The sequence below is a fragment of the Epinephelus lanceolatus genome, chromosome 11 (assembly GCF_041903045.1).
Source record: "Epinephelus lanceolatus isolate andai-2023 chromosome 11, ASM4190304v1, whole genome shotgun sequence".
In the NCBI taxonomy this organism is placed as follows: Eukaryota; Metazoa; Chordata; class Actinopteri; order Perciformes; family Serranidae; genus Epinephelus; species Epinephelus lanceolatus.
In genome coordinates, this window is record NC_135744.1 from 26,665,789 (window position 1) to 26,689,475 (window position 23,687).

At 40.2% G+C, this 23,687-nt stretch overlaps 3 protein-coding genes across 10 annotated transcripts in view; 1 reads left to right on the plus strand and 2 right to left on the minus strand.

Annotated features, from left to right (window-relative positions):
- The window catches only part of LOC117267084 (ryanodine receptor 1-like), a 51,464-nt gene extending 41,298 nt beyond the window's left edge, over positions 1-10,166 (minus strand). For 3 of the 4 annotated variants that reach the window (XM_033642795.2, XM_033642771.2, XM_033642735.2), the window contains exons 1-20: positions 9,657-10,166; positions 5,441-5,560; positions 5,247-5,345; positions 5,096-5,116; positions 4,727-4,801; positions 4,493-4,571; positions 4,283-4,395; positions 4,096-4,195; positions 3,912-4,008; positions 3,241-3,315; positions 2,992-3,148; positions 2,716-2,880; positions 2,440-2,561; positions 2,134-2,320; positions 1,867-2,002; positions 1,641-1,736; positions 1,281-1,399; positions 1,026-1,159; positions 445-686; positions 1-193 (exon numbers count right to left, since the gene is read on the minus strand). In XM_033642795.2, the coding sequence (XP_033498686.2) occupies positions 1-193; positions 445-686; positions 1,026-1,159; positions 1,281-1,399; positions 1,641-1,736; positions 1,867-2,002; positions 2,134-2,320; positions 2,440-2,561; positions 2,716-2,880; positions 2,992-3,148; positions 3,241-3,315; positions 3,912-4,008; positions 4,096-4,195; positions 4,283-4,395; positions 4,493-4,571; positions 4,727-4,801; positions 5,096-5,116; positions 5,247-5,345; positions 5,441-5,560; positions 9,657-9,704 (2,378 nt within the window). In that variant the 5' untranslated portion in view covers positions 9,705-10,166. The remainder of the gene's footprint in view (positions 194-444; positions 687-1,025; positions 1,160-1,280; positions 1,400-1,640; positions 1,737-1,866; positions 2,003-2,133; positions 2,321-2,439; positions 2,562-2,715; positions 2,881-2,991; positions 3,149-3,240; positions 3,316-3,911; positions 4,009-4,095; positions 4,196-4,282; positions 4,396-4,492; positions 4,572-4,726; positions 4,802-5,095; positions 5,117-5,246; positions 5,346-5,440; positions 5,561-9,656) is intronic. The other variant, XM_078172435.1, reaches the window with a different exon arrangement.
- On the plus strand, positions 97-22,598 carry nfrkb (nuclear factor related to kappaB binding protein). 4 transcript variants are annotated; one of them, XM_078172436.1, is made up of 26 exons: positions 97-213; positions 11,819-11,971; positions 12,094-12,295; positions 12,401-12,528; positions 12,608-12,779; positions 12,891-12,995; positions 13,086-13,159; positions 13,236-13,317; positions 13,411-13,606; positions 13,720-13,831; positions 13,916-14,042; positions 14,129-14,206; positions 14,298-14,374; positions 14,473-14,519; positions 14,637-14,697; positions 14,790-14,964; positions 15,077-15,183; positions 15,273-15,396; positions 15,798-15,877; positions 16,088-16,284; positions 16,386-16,656; positions 16,741-16,920; positions 18,028-18,759; positions 20,184-20,290; positions 21,373-21,508; positions 21,658-22,598. In XM_078172436.1, the coding sequence occupies exons 2-26, from the start codon at positions 11,846-11,848 to the stop codon at positions 21,796-21,798; spliced, it is 3,837 nt and encodes a 1,278-aa protein (XP_078028562.1). In that variant the 5' UTR covers positions 97-213; positions 11,819-11,845; the 3' UTR covers positions 21,799-22,598. The 4 variants fall into 4 exon arrangements, with proteins under 4 accessions (XP_078028562.1, XP_033498713.1, XP_033498723.1 ...); XM_033642822.2 differs by lacking the exon at positions 97-213 and adding an exon at positions 11,335-11,417; XM_033642832.2 differs by lacking the exon at positions 97-213 and adding an exon at positions 11,335-11,417 and having other exon boundaries at positions 16,091-16,284.
- The window catches only part of tmem45b (transmembrane protein 45B), an 8,154-nt gene continuing 7,052 nt past the window's right edge, over positions 22,586-23,687 (minus strand). For both annotated transcript variants that reach the window (XM_033642844.2, XM_078172440.1), the window contains exon 6: positions 22,586-22,865. In XM_033642844.2, the coding sequence (XP_033498735.1) occupies positions 22,754-22,865 (112 nt within the window). In that variant the 3' untranslated portion in view covers positions 22,586-22,753. The remainder of the gene's footprint in view (positions 22,866-23,687) is intronic.

The window sequence follows — 23,687 nt, forward strand, 5'->3', positions numbered from 1 at the left end:
TTTACGCCCGCAGAGAAGCTGACAACTGGAAAGAACAAGCCGTCCAGGTTGAAGTTCTCAAACATGCCCTGAACTGGATGCCCATTGATACGGAAGGAAATACTGGGCACGCTCAGATCCAAACAACAGCTGACGACATCCTCTGCTGCCAGGACGTGCTGATTGGGTGTGGCAACATGACGCGGAACACGTCCTGAGGGCACATGGAGCAAAGTAATTAAAATTTTGTCAATATACATGATATCTTAATGAGTTTATCTGTGTAACTTCATGTACGAAAACATAAGTGGCTTGGGGCACAAAAGCACAAGATTAAATTCATGAGGATACAGACAAAAGATTTTTATAGAGAGGTAATACATGTATATGTTCTTGGGAAAAAATGTCCAGATTTGATCAAGAGATGCTGCTGGTGCTGAACAAATGCATGCATGTTTACTTTACCTGACCAGAGGTGAAGCCCGTCAAAACCGTAGGAGTAGAGGTCATCTCCGACCCCATTGCCCCCCCAGCCTTCCCCTCCACCAGGGTAAGGACTGTAGCCCTCCGTCAGAGCCCAGCCCACACGCAGATGATATGGCTGAGCTGTAAGGAACGGCTCCACGTTGTCCACCATCACCTCAAAATACCACTTCTTATACTGAGTGGATCCTTCACAAGTTCCAAGGAAAATGTTGGGTCTCATGCTAAAGGAGGATTACAGAACAAATTAACTCAGATGTTTAGATAACTGGGCTTCAGCACAGAGAAGAGCATTAAGCTTTTCAGTCATGTACATGAAATAGGCAGGTTTTTTCCTGTAACTTATCATTATGAAGTAAATGTTTATTGTGAAATGTAATAGCTACAGAGAGATGACACATTGGTTCCCTATGAGCCTCAGTTTCACTGTAATTCTGTCTGCCACTGGGTACGATCTCCTGGGAAAATGTAGGCTTAATTTACAGCACAAAGGAAGTGCGTTAACCACTGCACTACCAACACAGAAAGAGGAGAGCGCTGTGTGTTCATACAGATTGACCCACCTGGTTACATAATTGATAATGTTGGTTTGAAGTAGGAGGTCACGACCCGGAAGCAGATTCTCTGTGATGAGATTCTGATTTGACCTTACAGCAACCCCGTTACACACACAAAGAGAACAGAGCACATCCAAGACCTGGCAAAAAAGGGAGACAGAAAGATTTGATATATTACTAAACTTCATATATTAATATGAACCGCAGTCAACAAAGAAGTTTCAGGTTTTTCCCAACATGCTCCACAAACATTCTCCTGACCTTATGATTGCGTCCATGCTTATCCAGCAGAGAGATGATTGATTTGATGTGATTCTCCTGGATAATATTCAGCACCTCTGGACTTTCAATCAGAACACAGTACAACACCTCCAGGATTCCTGTCATAAAAATGTGATTGTACATAAATAAACACTGGCGGTGTGTGGTTTTATGGTAAAAAAGCACTATACAATACAAATTTGGTTTTTAATGACAGGGCAAGGTGAATCATACTAGTGAACAGCACACAAGCTTTCATCATTTACAGTAATGTGCTCAGTCTAATACCAGTTGGCTTCTGGAGAGAACAAACAAAAAACAAAATGTTCATTTCAATGAGCTTCTACATGTCTTAGATACCTGAAGATGCCTCCAAACGATCCAATTTACTGACCAGCCAGTCGAGGTTATCACAGAACAGGGCACAGTTAGCACGATTACCTCTGATCAAAGAAGCTTCACAAAAGAAGAGAAAAAAAGAGAAGCAGGAAAGATTGTTAGTGCACCATATTCACAAACAAGAAAGGTGGCTAGATATGGGGAAGAACATAAAAATGTTTAATCTAAAACCACCATGAATGCATACCTAGCAATTCATACAGTAAATTTACTATCTCCTTCCATGACTCTGCGGCTTCTTCCCCTGCATACTCTGAGAAGTGGGCTGCTGTGTTGTAGACATTGAGCCGATCAACACAGTCCAGGACAAGAGTAATCATACCCTGTTAAAAAACAGTAATAAAATATAGAAATCTTAAATATCAATATTGAACAGAAATAAATCAACCAAACCAAATTACAACCAAATACATCCTAAAATGCCACTGTTACACATTTTCATGCACAGACCAACCTCTTCTTGGAAGAGGTTCTGTCTGTTCTTGAGGGAGCGAAGCTTGAACTGTTTGTCCTCGTGCTCCAGCTCCTCCTCTGGGGGTCGGAAGTAGAAAATGAGGTCCTGCAGGGAGAGCACCACTGTGTCCATGGGCAGAGATGGTGGGTTGGCAGATTTGTTTTTCCCGCTCAGCGCATCTAGACCTCTGAAGACACGAAAAGACCGTGAGAATATCACAACAAATATGCTGTCATTTAAAAATAAAAACATGGCTATTAGCATTAGCATTAGCAGCAAGATTTGAATAAACTGAAGTAGTGTTACTTGATGAACTGGTTGAAGAGGCCTGTTGTGCTGAAAATCATTCTGGCTGCTTGGGACTCTTCAGTCTGAGATCGAGCCACTGTGAGTGCATCATCCATGTGACCCTCTTTATGGAGTATGGCCTAAGAATTGAACACAGGTTAAAACAGTATACTCAGCTGGCATACATACACACACTACATGCTGACTCAAATGTGTTGGAGCTGTAACTGTAGCACCAGCACTCATTTATGACTTATAGTTTACTGATCATTTTAATGTCTAATTCTAATTTACCTTTCTCTTCAGAGGACCCAGGCGGGCAGATTTGGCATCAACAGCAGCATATGTAAGCCAGAGGCCAGTTGAAACATGCTGTACAAAGCACATTGACTCTCCGTACTTAATCTCAGGCGTGCCCATGCCTTCCACATCTCGCTTTTGGGCCACTTCAATTTTTTCCTGTAGTTTAAATAAAAAGTGTGTTCTTCATTAAGTGGTAAGAATCCCTACACTGTAAAATGGAGTCTTAAACAGAGATTTATGGCTCAGCTGACATTGCATGACAATGACCTTTGAAATTCTGACGCAGAAGGCTGACATCTTGGAATTTGCCTTCTCCGGGTCCACCAGCAGCAGTCCTTTCTCTTCATCCAGACAAAGGTATCTGCCTGTTGTTATGTGACGAATCCGGAAAGACTGGCCCCATTTAATGTGACCGCCGCTCCAACTACCAACCAGCACAAATGAATGAGCCTAAGCATACTGTAAAGTCACTAAAGGTAAAACACATTATTAAATTCATGAAATAAAGACACTCACGCAATACGTAGTGGCTCAAGTCTCCATAAGGATCGCGCATGACTGCACACAGCCCCTCCTTCATAATGAGCAACTCTGCAAAAAGCAACATGCAAGTCAATGATGAGCAACAAATGACAGGAAATTTAAGATTGACAAAAACATTCAGATGAATTTCAAATGGTTTCCAATTATGTCAGTACACTATGACAATTAACCTGCAGACACTTGAAGTGGTCTTCAGATAGGTAGCACATTAAAAAGAACATTTGTTAGTTATTCCATCATGATGTGGTAATGCAGATTGCAAGCAGTGACCGCTCTGGAAACTCCTTATTGGTGTGTTCAAGAACCCTATGATCCTATGATTTAAAATGCTGAAAAACATTCACAAGCAGTGTTGCCAAAAAGCAGAAAAAAATGAAGTGCAAACATTTTGTAAAATGGATAAAGGGCCGTCATATTCATTAAAAACTTTGTCAGGTGTGGGAAAACTTTCAAGACAGTCCTTACATACCCTGCATCACAAGAAACAAAACACCAGAGGCAGGTTTTATAATTTAGTTAACATGCCAAAAAACGTATTGGTACGCCTTGGGAAATTGTTGACATAAGGTGTAAAGCTAACCAAATCTGTCAATACAGTGTTAAAATATTCAATGGCATTTACAGCAGTGAAAGATTTTGGTCACCTGCGCTGGTCGTCCCCTTGGTCAGCTCCTGGGATTGCCAAACACTCATCCATGTGTCCATGGAACAGCCTGAGCACATACCCGCCGGTCAGAAAACCTAGCGAGTAAAGAGTCATATTGCCTGAGAGAGTGGACAGTTTTATGGACAAAAGAATTTCTTTTTAGCAACAACAAAATTACAGACCTTCAGCAAGCTCACATCCAGACATCACAGGGGTCATCGTCCACAGCGTTTGCATGAAAGAGGCATCAACCATCAAGTCACCACTGGCGTAGGACAGATGCTAAAAAGAAGTGCAGGCTGTAATATTAGTAGGATTTATTGACAACAATTTTTCAGTTACAGTGCAAGTAAATAAAATCGCGGTTACCAGGTATCGCTCAGAAGAAACACTGACAAGAATGAGGTCATCTCCCACCCTGACCTTCTCGCCTTCAGACCTTTGCTTGGAGGCCGGATGGATGGTCCACCAGCAGGCCTCTCCTGTGACGGACAAACAGATAAAGAATGAAGAAATCTATCTATCCTATCCTACCTATCCTGTGTGTGGGACATAATGGACAATGAATTTCATAGCCACCTGTGGAGTCTTCCTGTAAGCCCACATCAAAAGCCAGTTTGTCTGTCAGTGAGCGCGAAGTAGTCAAACAGCTCAGATACTGCAGCATAAAGAGTGGGATAACAACTTAGTGTCATGAGATGGGATGCACTCCAAACAATTAAGAGAAGAATAGATTGTGAGGATGGCTGCTGCTTAGAGGAAAGGACAGATCAGAGCAGCATTAGCCACATACTTGATTGTAAATGTGCTTACCATGCTGGAGTGAGTGTGTTTCAAGAGGATGGCATGTCCGTACAGGAGGGTTCGGTGACCCCCACCTTGTGATGACTGGGAGAGGGAGGTGGAGGCACAGCAAATAACAGCAAATATCAATAGGGCAAGTTTACAGACTCAGTAAGGAGGAAAAAAAAATACACAGCCATATTTAACAATTGTAAAACCAAGCAAGTGCAGGCGATAGTAACCAAACTAAATGATCTCATACCAGCTGAGGCAAATGAGAAAAACAATAAGTTGCATGATAACATTTTTTGTATGATAACACCAATGATGTGAAAGGTAGCTGCAATGAACTTTCAGGGTGAAGCAGTACACAGTGACAGGAAGAATGAGCAAACATACCCATTTGTCCAAATCAACAGCCTATGGTGGGCAGGTGGGAGTGAAGAAGCGTGTGCCATCAAGTCAGAAAAGAAACAAAGTGCCTTTCAGTTGTTGAATGACCAATACACTGTGATCGTTAATTATATCATGGGTTCATCCCATGTCTTACCTCGTCCACAGAAGAGTTGGACAGCATCTCCTGTAATGCCCGCACAGACAGGGACTGCTCCAAAATGAAGCAGCAGATAGCAAGGTCTGGAGGGACATTCTGAAACACAGGACGATCAGTAAACCTGGTGAATAGTAGAAATTAAATTTCTCAAAGAAATTAGAAGAAAAGCATTAAGAACCGTGTTTGACTACCTGAGCGTTTGAGGTGGTCTCAAGGAAGCACAGACGATTCCCAAATCCTTCACATGACAGACACAGCTTGATCTGCTCCTTCAGAATAGATGCAGTGCACTGCAGCACCACCTGATCATCCTACAAAAACAAAATAAGTCCAAGGTGAAGGAGGAGTGTTTTCAGGGGCCTTTTTTGCAGGAAAACATGGGGATAGAGCAAGAGGGACTGACATGCAACAAAGGTGCCCAGCCAGTATTGTCTGAGCTAAACCTGTCTCTACATGAAACTGTGAACATCATCTGTGGATGATCTTGAGTAAATGGGTCATGATTTCTGGAAAAATACATTGCTGTTGAGTATTTCAAATGTATATTTGTGTGCTTTAAGAAGCACAAGCCTAATGTGATCGAGTTGTATTATATTAGAGAGAAGGTAGACATCTCTACAGCCGATATCCCCAACACTCATCAGCTCCCATTAAAATAATCTAGATTGATAGGTTAGCGCTATGTTTTTGATTTTGTAGCGTTAAGTCCCTTTAAAACATGCCATTTATGACTGATCAAATCCATATGACGTGAACTGTACTTTATTTGCGAGGGGTGACATTACAAGTGAAACTAATTTAGAGCTTGTTACGTGCCAAGGAAGCTGTTAACAAAGGAACATGGATGGTGTAGATGTCCAAATGTATCTCACCACATGATCATTTTGTTTTGGCCAATAAACCTTTAACCAAAAAGTCAAAACTGAGGCCAACATAAGTAACAAAACCTTGGGACATTGCATGAATAGTTTCCATACACAACTTTTCCTAACCGTCACTTGTTTTTGTCCTGTTAATGTATTTCTCTGTGCCTGTCACTGGCCCAGCTCTAATCTCCCCACCTCTCTGGCCTCAAGACACCAGCCACTCCCCCTCAGATCTCTATTTCAGGCCGCTGCACCTGCTGTTCACACATCCCCTTCTGGAGAGCAACAGATATTTAGGATTTGACTGCCAGAAAAAAAAGGCCCCCATTGCACAGATTCAATATCTTAATTAGCTATATTGCTGAGGAGAGGAATATTTAAAATGTTCCTTCAAGTCACCTTAGCCAAAAACTTCACGCTCGGCTGTTTGTCAGCTGTGTTGGTTTAATCTGCAAATGCTTCTGATTCATTTACACTATTAATCAAGACATGTCAGTAAGTAACAAATTTCATTTTACTACAAATAGTTCAATATAGTTTATACAATTGTGTGTTTGGGTTAAATGTTTGTGTAATTTACTTTTGTTTGTGCCTTATTTTAGTTGTTTCTGAGGCTGTAAACTGGCAACAGACTCTGCAAAAATAAATATAAACTATATTTAAGATAATTTGTGTTGTGCCTGAGTGAAGGGGAGATGGTGCAGTCTGTTTCCTCTTCATCTAGCTCATGTCCTGAACACACTGACTACTCTAATATTTTATTTAACAATAAGAAAATATGAATATGAAAGTCAAGTCGGTAGTTTACTAATAATTTACACCAGCCACAATATAAAAGTACTAAATGCATTTGACAGTGTTGCTACCTTAAAGACAATTCAGCTAAATATTAGAGACCCTACAACAAATTGACAATCCCATCATAGCATATGACGGAAGTAAGTATCAAGTTTCTGACACATTCTTTCCCAAGTTACTGTGTGGAGAAGAATGTGTCTACAGGCAGACATACTGACTGACAGACTGAACGACAGATGCCACCGTGACAAATTGAGGCTAGCAGCTGTGTGTTTTTCTAAAATTCCAACCAGTTTTACGCTGTAAAAAATACTATAGAAATATACAAAATGTTTTGAAACCAGCATCTGATAACAAACATTTCTAGTATTACTTTAATAGTAAAGTTCCCACATGGACTGAAGTAAGCAGGTGCTGAAATGGGCCAAGCTTTGAACTTGTTAATCCTCAGACAGTATATTTAGAACTCAGCCGAGTTCAGGATGAACAGCTACAGACTGACCGCAACTTTATGGCACATTGTTAACATATTTAACTTTATTGCTGTATTACAAGCTATTAGATGACAAATAAAAACATGATTTTTTCTAGAGTTATGAAGCTGTTTAGATTTAGATTTATTTATTAGATCCCCATTAGCTGCTGGAACTTAACAGCAGTTACTCTTCCTGGGGTCTCACCAAGTTCATCAACCAAAAATGCAGCGAACATAAGATTCATTTACATTCATACTCACAAACAAACACGACACAAGACACCTGCTCAAACCTAATCCAATAATACTGTAGCTCTACATGCTGACAATTCATTTTAAATTAATTTTCAAGGATCACTTGACATTGCATTTTCTGAGTTACCATAATAATAAAAAGGAAGCAAATAGCTCAGTTTCACACCTTCCAAACAGATGTATATGTTAGAGTAAATATGTAAAAGAAAACACATTTCGATTTGATTGGTTCATGCTCATCAAAACATTTAGTAAATAAATCTTCAGTATGCTTCGGGATGCACAACTTATAAACAAGTGGCTCGAGGAACTGAGTTTCAGGTAGTACTTCTGATACAGTCTATAGATAATCAGTGTTTGGCTTACACTAACAGCAGGGCTAGGGTTACCAGCATCGAGAGAAACTCGAGTGACACTATGTACTATGTGGAACATCTACAATAGCTGAGTATTAACGCTGACTATCCAAATAGAAAGTGCTACACACAGAAGGCTCCTTGCAAGGCCACAATGCCCTTCTGCAGAATTTGGCACAGTGATCTAAAGTGGAAATCCGATACATGAAGCTCAGCAGTGAGTAAAAATAAACTGATTTAACCTAAATATTCTATAATATGCAATGTGAAATCAATTAAGTAAAAACTGCAAAACTTCAAAGCAGTACTGAAACCTCTCTAAGCAAGATATCTGTATTGAAAATACATGTTATCTTAATCACAAATTGGTTATACAGTAGAACAAAGACCTGAGAACAAAGGTGTGGATTGACCCAATACGCCCATGTAAAATGCTGGTGTGGGTAAAGTACACTGACATCATGCACAGTAAGTGATCAATTATGGTTTACAAACAGTTATATTTATAACTGTGTCATAAATAGCAGAGAATGGGTACTCTGCGAGAGAATATCTCCATCTGAACCTGCTATTCATTTCCAAGGAGCAACAAAATACATATCACATCACGTTTGGGCAAATAAGTCCCTAAGCAATTTCCAATCAAACATTTGTAGGTGCTGCAACAGGTCAAATGCCTTTTTTCCTAAAAAGTATGGAAATGGGTGGTTATTTGTGACAAGATAAAGGACTAGTTTAGGTAACATTATTGATTTTTATACAAATGATAGTACACTACCCAGAATACTTAAACTGTTCCTATCTTTACTCTCCAGAAGCAAAAAACAAAAGAACCAAGTCTTTAATCTGGAATAACATTAAGCAAAATATGGTAATACTAGAAGAGACAGGAAGCTGTCTGTGATTTTTTTTTTTTTTGCTAAACCTTCACAACCATTTCAGCGTTATTCTGTTTTAGATCTTTAATCTACAAGCCAAGACAAAAATAATCAAGCTCCCATAAAACCAGTAGCTATGGTACAATTAAGTCCAGCAGTTAACACCACCAGTCCATCCACCCAAAGGATACATGAATGGATAGTTCCAGCATTTGTCATCAAATAAATCTGGGTGCCTCCAATCTTGCTTTACAATGGATCTGTTCAAATCCACAAATCCAGACTACAACACAACCTACTTGTGGGAATCAGAACAGAACACTGTCCTTTTCACTTAACAATTCAACCTATTTCTTTTTCTTTTAGTAAGTATTTAATTATCTTAATTGCAATCAAAGTAAATACTGCCTATCAAAATAAATGTGATGCTGTCAGTGTCAAAATACTATAAAACCTTGATGTAACTGTATCAAAATGCTTTGAGCAATCTGTTACATGTTCATGCAGTAACAACCATCTGGCGTGAGAGGTTTTCTTCTTTGAGACAAAACAGTACCAGAAACCCCCTGAGATATAAATAGATAACAATGCTGACAAAAGCAGCCACCTGTCCTTGTCAATCTGTGCTCAGTCCATGTAAAAAAAAGTTACCCAACACAGTATATGTCTACGATGTATTATGCAGCAACAATTCATCACACAAAAAGCTAATTATTGCACATTGTTGACTGAATAAGTTCACTAATACTTTGTGAGAAGGGGCAGTGAGCATCACTTACCGTTCGCAGGAACTGAATCTCTTCCTCTCCATCTGCACCCTCTGCCATTCTCCCAAGGCATTAAAAGCAAAACCTTGAGAAAAATGGGAAAACGTTTGTCTCTGAGTTCTGTAACTCCTGGTGCCTACTTGCCCAACACATAAGGCAGGGCAATGTTGGTGAAGGTTTCTGAAGGGCAATGTGGGTCCTGTGCCTCTCTCCAACTGTGGTATGAGGCAGAGGGATTGACTGTTCATTCCTGCTCATTACAGCATCATAAAGAGGTGGGGCAGCAAGCTGACAAAGCTGAGCTAGCGATTCAAATGCTCCTGTTATGGTATCTGGACCTTTGTTTTTCACCATGTTGTTACATTAAAAACAACTGCACTAAGGTAAGATATCAAAATTAAGTGAGAACAATTTAAAATAAATGTTAAATATGAGACAGATTTTATTAACAGACTGAATTGGCAGAGTTTTAACCCTTGTGAAACTTCAACCTTAGGAATATGAAATATATCACTTGCAGTCTTTCCATGAACTTTCCATTACTCTTTATTCATCTCTATTCCATATCTGTTGTGTGAGATATTCTTCTTCTTCACTCAGTTAACTGCTTCTTTCTTTTTAATTAAACTGAACACCTGGGAAATAAAGTAATTAATATAAGGGGGAAAAAATAGGGTGTGCTGCACTGGGTCAAGACACTAGGTGCAGGTAAAAAATCAGGTGTTCTTCAAGAATTGGAATACAGTTCCTGCAAACGCTAAGTGATGCTCACCGCCTCTTCTAACAAAGTATTAGTGAACTTATTCAGTCAACAATGTGCAATAAATAGCCTTTTGTGTCACATTGCGTAAAAAACAATGTACCCTGATGAAGATACTTTACTCTATCTATGAATTAATAAAGAAATTTTAACCACAATCATTTTGGACTGCCTTTTTTCTTGATTAATATAAGGTTATGTTGTTGCTGTTTATCTGTGAACAAAGATACATAAAAGACATAAAACACAAAAGTTGATAAATAATGAATTGCTTAGCTGTATAATTTATGCTTAATGACAGACTTTTATTTTCATTATATTTATCAGTTATATTTATTAATTACAATGAGGGTGTACATGTATTATTTATATTTTTATTTTAAATATACTGCAATCACACTTAACTAATAAATGAGAAATTTTTGCTAACCCATATAGGCTATATGTCTTATAGCTAGCATTATGCTAATTAGCTATGGCTACCTTGTTTTATTTACATCCCTGGGAATTAACAACAACTCACCTGTAGGATCACCTGTCTGTCTGCTTTGCTATCTTCTGCGCTTTCTGTTAAGAGTAAAGAAAAAATGAAAATAAATTATAGTAATGTAGGAAAAAACCCCAGAATATACACTTTAATAAAACCTACCAGCTAGCAATAACTTAGCTTTAGCTTAACGGTTTCAAAGTTAGCCAGGCGACCGTTAGCCCGTTTAGCCGACTATGTGAGATTAAATATGTAAAACAAAAATTATGCACATCTTCAGGCCATATTTAAGTACGATAAGTACCAAGAACACTGTTAAAAGAAACAAATTTATTAGGTTTTGTGCATAATTTTACCGTTTTATAATAAATAACCGTGCATACTTATTAATTTCCTGTGGAGGTCAGCAAAACCCGGAAAGCGCGAGCAGTGTTCCTTTTTTAGGTCATTCAAATTCAGTAGAAGAAGAAAACGGTACGTCGGTAAAATAGTTCCCCCTTCAATCATAAACACAAAGCAGTGTCAGGTAAGAGCTATTATTATTAGTTTTTAACCAGCAGTATGGAAACAGTCAGAATATGCATATTTGCCAATAGGTCGTAAAGCAATGGTATGTTTGCGCTGAACGTTGAAACAGGAACCCAACCGTTGTAACTGGCTCTTTTGCTAATTTAGCTGGTAGCTTAGCTCGCTAGCAGCGCTACGTGACTGTACTGAGTGGCTAATGTTTTGACATTGGTGACTGCTTGGAAATGTTCGTGTCGTTTGTAGTAGTGAACTACCAGACTTACCAAATCTGTGAAACACAACAACGTTTGCAAATTGAATGACAGGAAGCAAACACATCAGTTGGCGTTCGTCCGCAGATTAAAACGAGGTTTGTGTGATTTTTTTTTTTTAGCCATGGTTTTCTTTTCTTTGTGAAAGGCTTAAAGCTTGGTGCAGAGGAAAAGAATGGATGCCCTCACCCACATGCTTACAGACCCCCTTGATCCAAAAGAAGAAAACAATGGACAAATTACAGAGGAGTGCATGCTAGGGAACTGTAGGCTGAACCTTCCAGAGGACCTGCTTGAGGATGTGAGTTGTCTGACGCTCAGAGAAGAAATGCTGCTCATTCCTGCTTTGTTCGTTTGTTCAAATGTGTGAGATACAGCGCAGATAATGCATCCACTTTTGCTGTGTGCTCTTTGTTTTATTAGCCTGAAATATTCTTCTCTGTGATGAGTGAGAGCACCTGGCGTGAAGTACTGTCAGATTCCCAGAGGCAGCACCTTCGTCAGTTTTTGCCACAGTTTCCTGACAACAACGTTGCGGAGCAGGACAGCACCATCGGTGACCTGTTCAACAACAGAAACTTTAACTTTGGAAATCCCCTTCATCTCGCACAAAAACAATTCAGAGGTTCATTCTAAGTATCCACTTATTTACCCACAAACACACAACTATATCATGCTGAGTTGTTATTTGAAGCTCTTTGTAATCATGACTCTCATTATCTCCACCCAGATGGTTACTTCAATCCTGAGGTGGTCAAGTACAGACAACTGTGTGCCAAGTCCCAGAAAAAGCGACAACTGTACTCCCTTCAACAGTATTACCACAGACTCTTGAAGCACATTCTCGTCTCCAGAAAGGTATTCTCATAAATGTTTGAAGCATGAGGCACTTAGCCTTTTGCAGTTAGGCTTGATCTGTCTTCTTGTTGTATTGTAGGAGTTGCTGGACTTTGCAGTTCACAATGGTTTGGACTTTCCACCAAAAAGAAAGTTACCAACCAAGACTCACGCTGAAATGCGGGAGCCAAGGGTGAGAAGAAGATTGAGCCGCATATTAAAGGAGGTCAAAACTGAGTGTGGAGACAGCAATGCTTCATCGGATGATGATGGTCAGTCTGTTCTTTAGTGTCATTGCCAAAAACAATGCCTTTTATTTCTAACGCATTCTTTACTAAGAAGCATGGAAACACCAATTAGAGTGTTATTGCATATGCTTGTAGACATATCATTATGGACACCGGCACCACAATCACCTTCCTCTCCGACACCCACTGTCTCACTCCGAGTTCTTCCCAGCCTCTCCACCCAAGACATGAAGACTACTGGTCAGTGATTTCTGCAATATTAAGATGATGTTTGTCAAATGTTAAAGCACAGTGAATGTAATGTTTGAAAGACATTTTATTTCTTCACAGAAAAAATAGAACTAGGGGAGCGGGACTTGAAATCCATGCTGCAAAACCATCGGGAGAAGAGGAAGCGACAACCAGTAAGTATTGTCAGGAGATGAGAAAACAGATGAGTCCTGATTGGAACAGTATGTCATTAATGGTTGATTCACTCAGGACCATCCGGACTTGATGACCTCTGATATCCATCTTGGAGACATACTTTCAAGAGCGAATATTGGGCGTAAGGGGACCGTGCGTAAGTAAAATAAAAATAAAAAAATCTTACGTCAAAGTCTGTTGTTGATTTTATGACACACAGTTAATGTATTTCTTTACTTTTTCCCCGCAGCGCTCTTTGAGCTGTCTCTGCCTAAGAAGAAGATCAAAGATGAGAGACGGAAGAAAAAAATGAGACCAATAAAAGTGGAATCTGAGGATCCCTGTGAAATTCTTGCACCTTCAGACACCCCATCAGCACCACCAGCGAGTATCATCAACTCCCTGCCGGACACACCGTCTACTCCACTGCCCAACATCAAGGAAGAGTGAGTCTACTGCCACACTGGTGTTTAAAGTTTGAGAACTGTGTGTGTACATATACTATATTCACTGTGATACCACCATGCAAGACTAATGTACAGAACCATCATTATTGCAGAATTGTAGAGGAGTCTCAGAGCAGCCCGGCTCCAGTTGAGGAAATAGCTGTCAGTTTCTTCAGCTTGCTGGAGAGCATCTTAAGGGCAGAGAGCTTCACCAGCACTTCAATGGTATGTACTCACTCCCACATACAGATTATAAAAGTGATCTAATTTCTGACTTCACATTATAATGCCTACATTGCGATCTCTCAGTTGGAGGAGAAAGTTCAGATGTGGCAGTCTTCTCCAGCCAGCTCCCTCAACATGTGGTTTTCATCCGTCCCATGTTGGTCTGACTTGGTTCTTCAAGCCGTGCAGTTTCTTGCAGGAGAGACTAAAGGTATGTAGCAGCGGTCACTCACACTGAAATGGTCAGGCTTTATCTTTCACCCTTTGTTTCTCATGTGTGCTTTGTTTGTTAATCAGATGGCATGATGGCACTCCCCAGTGGCTTTTCTCCATTTGTGGAGTTTTCTGATGAATCTCAGCAGTGGAGGTGGATCGGTAAGAGAGATCAGATATTGAAATCCCCGGCTGATGCTTTGTATTCAGTCTGATTGTATACTTGAGGATTAAAGTCAATCATTTATTTTAGGCCCCACTCAGGATACAGAGAAGGACCTCAGTGCACTCTGCCAGCTGTGGCTGGACTCCAAAGATTTAGTTATCAAGGTAGAACCATTATTATACTACAAATACAGTTTCAGCACTCACCCTGCAGTTTATACTGTGCTATGCTAAATGTAAACAAGCTTATTTGTCTTCCACAGACAGAAAATGAAGACATGCTCGAGATGACTTCTCCCACACCGAGAGTGTAAGATTCAGCGATTCAAAAAGCATTGCAAACATGTTCTGAAAAGATAATAATTATATGTAGCCTTACATTTACATAATGAAGTTGTTTTACAGTGTTATATCTCTAATTATGCAGCTCAACTGATTATGTGGTGCGGCCCAGCACTGGAGATGAGAGACAAGTGTTTCAAATCCAGGTTTGTTTGTGCTGCTGGAATCTTTTTTATGTATAGTATTTTGCCTGGACATGAACTCTGTAAGCTGACGCCCTTTTTGTTTGTGTTATTAGGAACAGCAGCGATACAACCAGCCACACAAAGCCTTCACCTTTAGGATGCATGGCTTTGAATCTGTGGTGGGGCCTGTTAAAGGGGTGTTCGATAAGGAGATGTCACTCAACAAAGCCAGGGAGCACACACTGCTCCGCTCAGACCGTCCACCATATGTCACCATTCTCTCTCTGGGTAAGGCCTTCTGTTTAAATCTAACTCCATTATCAGGCTGTGGGCAATCAGTGTTTGATGGTGTGTGCAAAGAAATCACACAATTCTGACTTCTGCCCTCTTTCTACTGCAGTGCGGGATGCAGCAGCCAGGTTACCCAATGGTGAAGGAACAAGGGCAGAGATCTGTGAACTGTTGAAAGACTCACAGTTCCTTGCTCCAGATGTGACCAGTGCACAGGTTTTTCTTCTTCCTCTATCAGAGTGACTTGTATGTACCTTACATTGGCCTGCTGCAACCTTTAAGTTATTTCTGTCTTTGCCATTTAGGTGAACACAGTTGTCAGTGGGGCTCTGGATAGACTTCACTATGAGAAAGACCCCTGCGTGAAGTATGACATCGGCCGCAAGCTCTGGATTTACCTGCACCGCAGTCGCAGTCAAGAAGAGTTTGGTAAGAAACCACGTGCTTGATTTTAGGGTTAAACTGTCCACCTTTTGTAGTTTATTCAAAAGTGTAAAGATCTCTAATCCTGTCATTTTTGAGCAGAGGCAGCTGATAAGGAGTCATGTGTCAAGTTTGATTATCTACTATTGTTTGAATAATAGATTAACTTCTGCTTGACACAGAATTCTGATAGATTGTGCTTTTTTAAAACCACTATGAATTTGAACATTTTCAACCTTTTATTACTTCATCCTTGATCCTTCTATCATCTCCGTCCCCTCTTGACTATACTATGATTGCCCTCATGTTTAGAGTAGCAAAGTGTCTCATATGACAGGCACGCAGTCTTTAAGATCACTGTGATGCTGAAGAGGGTTATTCTCATGTTTGGTCTGTCTCCCATCCAGAGAGGATCCATCAGGCTCAAGCTGCTGCAGCAAAAGCAAGAAAAGCTCTCCAACAGAAACCTAAACCTGCATCCAAGCCTGTGAGTTTACTGCAGGAAACACCACACCTTGCTGCACACAATGTAAAACATACACTACTTCTATTTAGTTTATTTACTGTATTAAAAACTCTGTTGAAGTTGTGCTAGTGTAGTGGAAGCTATTGTTTTCATGCTTGGAAGTTTAAGGTGTTGTTTATTAACAACAGTGAAGGTGCTGCTGATGAATCCTAAGCCCTGTGTATGTTTTAGAAGTCTGGAAGTAAAGACGGAGGCGGTAAAACCCCTGGATGTCTGGATGCAGGACAGGATATAGGCTCCAATCCCATGTCACCAACCCCTACAACACCCACCACAAACACACCTGGGACCCCAAAGTCACCCTTACCCTGCACAGCCTCCACGCCGACAAAGACTGGAGTCCCGGAAACAATCAAAACCAGCCCAGGGTCAGTGTGATGCAAAGTTTTTTTCTTATTGACATTGTACAATACATTCATCCGTGTAATTTGAAATACTTCTCCTCTCTTGTCCCTTCTTGCTCTACCAGAGTTCTTCTCGTGTCTCCTCCCACGTTGCCCCAGCTGGGAACCATCTTACCCACCAGTCAGGCTTGTCCACCAGTTTCACAGCCAGTCACATCCCAACACACGGCTCGGATAGTAAGCCACCTGGCGGCAGGCTCACTCCCGCAGGTACGAGTTGTTTCTGCTCAGCCCGGTCTGGGATCTTCAGCAGGAAGTCAGCAGGCCACACTGGTGCATCAGAGCCCTCATCAGATCAGGATGCCGGTGTCAATGGCAGCCAAGGGCATTTCACAGGTAACCAGATAAAGAGCCGTGTTTGTTGTTTAGTATATTGCAAATGCATGATTAATTCTGTCTGTTTATTGTGTTTATCAATAGGCGGTGGTGTCTGTGCCTCTGAGGAGTCAGTCTGCTAGTAGTCCAGTCCAGGTGCCGACCACCCTGTCTGTTTCTGCTGTAGCTGTGGCCAAACCTCAGGCTGGATCACCTGGTAGTCCTGCTAACAACCCTGCCTCCCCTGCTGTGCTGCAAGGAGTCACCGGCCCGAACATCAAACAGGTGAACCAGTTTGTTTCAACTGGGATATTTGCCAGCTAGGCTTTTATGAACAGTTGCCATTTTGCCAAAGTTAAATGACCAGTTAGAGCATAAAACTGAATGCTCAGGAGTACAAGTGCAGCAATGAGTCTCCCAGTTCAGTTTAGTTCAGTCTTTTTCCCATTTGGATTTTTCAGTTTTGTTTTATTTATTAAAGGGTTAATTGCAAGGAGACATCCAATTACCAAAAATAAAGAATACAGTATATATATAATATATAATAAAGGTATGCATTATCAAACTAGGAGACATTCCAGTACATTATTTTTTAAGTGGTTAGGAGACCAGACATTCTTAAGGGATCTGTTAATTTTTCAATGCATCTCAGCACAAAATTGTCTTATTACAGGGCACTCTGAAAATATATGACAGAGATTTGCATCCTGGCTTCCACACAATCTCCAGCACTTGGGAGACTCTCCTGTAGGATTTTTCTGGTTTTAACAGATTAAGTCTACAGTTTATGGAGCTGAATGTAACAAACAATATTTATTAAAAAAGTAATCAATGTAATTTGCCACATTAATGGTGACAAGATTTATCTATAGCAGTGATGCACGGATTGCAGTTATATTCGCCAGCACCACAGTTAATCCATGGATTGTTCGGGTCGGATATAAAAATTAACATTGTGATTAATAGCAAATGGGTGCAGTATTAAGTAGCTGTTTAATTTTAAAAGTTTAGTTCTGTTTCCTTTGTACTGTAACTGCAAAAAAATAACTATTTAGTTTTGCTGCCTAAATGTCCCACAATATGTGTTGCAGTGACATCACTGTGTGCATGGAAACATTTACAGTTACTTAAAGCAGCATCTCTAATCATTAAAGTAAGTAGTTACAGAGAACATACATCAATACAGTTCATAATATAAAAAGCAACATAGCCTGCAGGGACTGAGTGAGGGGGAGTGAAATGTCCATGTGGGTGCAGGTCTCTTTATTGGAGAAAATAATGAATTCAGGTGGGTGGCAGGTGGATGAATATTCATACACACAGATTCAGATGATGTTAGAGACAATCCGTGCATCACTAATCTGTTGGTTTGTTGTTGTTTTTTTTTTAAAGGTGTCTATCACAGGCCAGTTGGGAATGAAGACTGCAGGAGGAGCAGGAATTCCAATAACGGCTACAAACTTGCGCATCCAGGGTAAAGATGTCCTACGTCTTCCACCGTCCTCCATAACTACTGACGCTAAAGGACAAACAGTGCTGCGGATCACCCCAGACATGATGGCAACTCTCGCCAAATCCCCCGTCGCAACCGTCAAACTCACCCCTGACTTTTTGGGCACTGCTGCCTCAGGCAGTAAGAGCATATCAGCCACTCTCCATGTGACACCGCCACACTCTTCACCTTCCTCTGCCTCCAGTGCTACATCCTGCACAGGAGAAGTGCAGACCACTAAAGCAGGCCCTGTTACCTCCACTTTGCTGAAGGCTGCAGGAGACACAGCCATACGCCTGATGCCCACTTTGGCTGTCACTGTAGCTGACCAAAAAACAAGGACCTTCTCCAGCGTGACCTCCCCTGACAAGAGCGGCACCACCATTCGGATAATGCCAGGCCTCGGCGTTATTCCACAGAAACAGGGCCAGACCATCACAATGACAACCACCACTGGCGGGAAACCACTCACAGCGTCTACGTGTGCTAATGTAGTCACCATGGCTGCCAGCGTTGTGGCTGGTGCCAAGGGGATCACAGTGGCGCCTGGAGTCTCGTGCTCACCTCTGACGTTAGGAACAGCTACAGCCACTGTGCGGCAGGTCCCTGCTACAGTCGTCACAACACAAACAGTAAGATAATTATTTTGTTTCTGCACACATTTTAAAGACATTGCAAGAGTTTTTTGTGTAGTTTTGACCAGGGGTGCAACGATACAACAATCTGGATCAGTGTATCAGAATATTGATACATGTCACCATCTTTAAGAAACGTCTTTACTTTGGAATTTCTATGGCACTTCTTCATAACCATTTCCATCCTCCAACCTCCTTCCTAAACATTCAAACAGTCCTAGCGACATAGCACCAGGCAGATAATAGTAAGCAGCCAAAAAAAGATAATGAGGACATTTACTGACATTAATCACAGGCCCTTCAATTTAATCAAATCAAAACTGTATCGTGGCAGACTTTCTGATACCAGCAAACATGGTATCATTGTCCAAAAAAAATAGGTGCATCATATTGTGGTGAAACTTGTGATTTACACCCTTAGTTTTGTCCATCTTTTCCATCACATGAGGTATATAATTTAATATAATTACAGCTGAAGTACATCTTAATGTTTCATATTTTAATCTTAAGATTTTTAGCTCCACTTAAAATAGTGTGTAGCTCAAAAGAATTTCAATTATAGTCAGTTGCACCTCTCTGGATGTACATGTAATAACCAGCATGGCCTCTAGGTGTCACTGTTTCACTGTGTTGGCACCTGTGGGAACCATAGATTGTATAGGTGGGAACACTATGTTTGTGCTCCGCCAACATCTGGATGACAAAAGCCAGCAGTTTGATAAGTGATAATGTACATACACTATGTCAGAATACTAAACACACATTTGTTACATTAATGCTAATGACAATAAAACTGTACAAACAAAAACAATGACAGACCATTATAACATATCAGGCTTATCAGATAAGGGATGTTGATAAGGGCGGTGCTCTGAGTGCTCTATTGTTATGCAGGTTCAACCAAATATTTGTCTGTGTCACTCACCCACATCATGGGATGTCAGTTAGTGGGAAATAAAGAGCACCAGCACTTACAGTGAAGAGATGCATGACTATGCAACACAACACAGATGTTTTAATGTGATTTGCGGTGAGATAATAGATACAGCTTCTGCTTACAAACGGTCACAGTTTCCCCCCAAAAAAAGGGAAGTGGTCATTTGCAATTGGATGTCAGGTGTGAGCTGCAAGCTGAATATAGATCTGATCTAAATTTAGGTATCTAAATTCAAACTGTTGGGTTTAAATGGGAACTTTGACTTAAAACTACTGGGTGCTTCCTCCTAAATACCTCAGAATAGTTCATTTATTGATTTGCATAGTTTCCTCCAGAGAGAATCAGAATCCATCAATGAGGACTTTGTTTTAACTTGAATGACTGTTGATGTGTGTATTGATCCCTTTTTACTATTTATTCAAGAAGCTTCCCTCAAACATAAAAGTCATGAGAAACAATCCTCTGTTTTTTGGCAACACTACAGGGAAAGTTACCTGCACGGATAACTGTGCCCCTCTCTGTCCTCAACCAACCACTGAAGAGCAAGAGTGTCGTGACCACACCGATTGTTAAAGGAAGTCTAAACACAAAGTAAGTCTCATCATCTGCACGGTTGCTTATTTTATATATATATATATATATATATATATATATATATTTTTTTTTTTTACTTAGACTGTTTCTCTTGTTCAAACTTTTTCCAGACAGAATAGATAAAGAATTTGATTGTAAAGATCAATTCAAACTCATATTGTAAAATTAGTTGTAAAGACTGCATTATTTAGTGATTTCCACTATATATTTTATTTTAATGTGCTGTGAAATTCCAGGCTCTACTTTGGGACCACTTATGTTTTTAAGTATACATTTTGGAGCGTCTTAAAGGTCCAGTGTGTAAGATTTAGGGGGATTTAGTGGCATCTAGTAGTGAGGATTGCAGACTGCAACAAGCTGAAACGTTATTGAGTGTTCATTGTTCAGAAGGTTTTTACCGGGAGCCGAATTATCCACAGAGGTCTCTTCCTCTCCAAAACAAACAGACCAGGTGATTTAAACTGGTAAAAACACAGAGTAGCAGTTTCTTGTTACAAATTAGTGTTTTTCTAATGCTGTCTGGCAAGTCGGAGACAGATATTGTGTGTTCACCTTTTTTGTTTGATAACTTAAGATCCGCACGTTTAGGAGGATTTTCCTGGGAACTAAATTATCCGCAGAGGTCTCTTCCTATCCAAAACATACTTTTAAAACACTTGCATTTTTCCGACACTCTCGTCACAGAGAGGCTGCTAACTGCTGTGGCCAAAATGAAAACGCGAATGCCCCTATCTAGAGCCAGTGTTTGGTTTGTCTGTTCTCGGCTACTGTAGAAACATGGCAGTGCAACATAGTGATCTCTGTATACAAGGACCTGCTCTGTATATAGATACAAACGGCTCATTACAAGGTAGAGAAAACACAACAATTATTTTATTTTCAGGTGAGTTTCACTAAAGAAAATACTTCCCTATGTTCCATTTCTGCCAATATATTATCCCAAATCCTACACACTTGACTTTTAAATACATTTATTTATTGATATAGTATCTATTTTTCTTTATTGGTTCCTTTTCTACAGCTCTAAGTTGGGCTGGTAGATTAACATGTTTATTTTTTTCCCTCTCTTATCTGAGCAGTATCAGCAGTCTGGGTAGGAACATCATCCTGACCACCATGCCTGCTGGCACGAAGCTGATCGCGGGGAACAAACCGGTCAGCTTTGTCACAGCACAGCAGTTCCAGCAGCTTCAGCAGCAAGGACAGGCCACGCAGGTTAGCTTACATTCCACTGTGAAAATATTGCCAAGATAAGAGGATTATGAATTTATAACACCTGTTCAATCAAAAAATGTTTATGCTGCTTTATGGTCAACTTGAATAAACACAGAGCATCTGGAGGCTGACTGTCTTTCTCCCTTTAGGTTCGCATCCAGACGGTCCAGGCACAGCAGCTCCAGCAGCACATAGCAACAAGCTCCCCGAAATCTGTCTCCACAGTCGTAGTCACGACAGCACCTTCACCCAAATGTGCCCCCGATCCCCCACCTGCACCTCAACAGTGATCCTATCTCCTCAGTCAGCAATGAATCGTAGGTCCACTGTATAATATATACGTGCCTGTATGTGTTTGTTGGAGTGCTTGTAGTTCTCAAGCTTTTTCAGGATCTTTTGTTTGTTCTCTCACAAGACACATTATTACCGAGTGTAACATGCCTTTATTCTTCCTAATTTGGATGATACCCACATAAGCCAGAAACATGATCGTTCTCTGCAAATGCTATGAGGTTGTTCAGATTAACACTTTCTCTACTGAAGGGTATTGATCTCTGCAGAGTTACCGCTATTATCAGTATGTTGAAAACTGTCATTATTGCTGAACTACATTCCATCTCTTGAATTATACTCCCCACATTATCATAGCTAAGATATAAAACAGCTTACCAGGCTGTTGACAGCTACAGCCATACTCCAGCAGGTTGCATTTTTTCCATAGAAGTTCTGGTTTACTTTTTCGTTCATGAGTTTGCACACTTTCAAACCACCAGTACCTAGTTGATATTTCACCTAACCTCCTATAATTTCAAATCACAACTCATTCATTCATATTAAAATGCAAATTCAAATTGCTATATGACATTAAAAAAGATAATTTCTCTGTCACGTCTTTAAATGTTTGATGTAATGCAGAATTAGCCAATATGAAGTGAGTGGGGCTTAAGTCTGATTTCTTTGAATGTTTTGACTTGTTGATTTGTGTTTTAATACATTATTTGTTCTCTTATCAGATTACAGTTCATGTAACTTGTACTTTTCTGTTTGTAAAATACTTCAAGAAACCATAACAACAGATCATATTTAAACAGATTTGTGTTTTATTTTTTTCTCAATTTTTTTCAATTTTTTTTACAAAAAAATCTAAAGTACTTTTTACAAAACCACAGACTTGGTCTCACAGACCATCAACACAGAAAATGAAATCAAAGTGAAGTAAAATTTGAAAAGAACATGCACATGCATTCACTCTTCATCCGACTCTTCAAGCAAAGCTTTCTGGGTGCTCGCTTTGGAGGATGTATTTCGCATTCCAATCTCTATGTCCCGTCCCCGTCCAGAGAGTCGCTTCACTGTGCTGTTGGAACAAAAAAAAAGGCATATGTCATGAATTACATAAAGATTACAGATCTTAACAAGAACTGTCCCAGCAGAGCTAACTAATAATGTTGATATGTTCATTTCAAGTGTTTCTACAAGCAGCTAAATTCCCAAAAGATGTACTCAGAAGACCCAAACCAAGTCCTCAACTTTGACCACTATTGCCGCAGAGCCGTCTTTAATCATGTGTGCTCATGATGTACCAGCGTTTGTACACGGAATCACCATAATGTACAGTACAAGGGTAATTTAATAAGCATTTCTGCTGACTGCCGAGGCCTGTAAAAAGCAGTTAAGCACGCAACGGCTTTGCAAATATCTGTAAGGCCTAGTAAACATTTAACATGTTTAGCAGGCCTCAGGGGTACAGTGAGTTGAAATGTTGAATGTAAACACACCCGTGTTGACTAAAAAATACTTCAGAGTATTTAAAGAGCAGGTTGAGAGATCAGAATAAAAGTCAAGACGTTGTATTTCCTGTTCAAAGAAAGCTATAACTAAAAGTTTCTAACGCCACTGAAGAAATCATGATTAGATCAGAATTCTCATCTTTAAATATTCAGTACAAGAAGGCAGGAAAGCACTTAGGAGACCGAGGCTAGAGGTTCCCAAATGTTTTGGGAAGTATACACTATAGACTCATTTATTTATCAGTGTCTCTATTTGTTCATGTAGTTGCATACTCTCTTGTAAATTAATAAAACTATCAAATAGGTTCCGTTGCCTCAGGAAAGAGGTCAACACGGTGCATATACTCGCCTACATTCAAAGATCTCACCCCTTTATGTGAAGTCAAAGG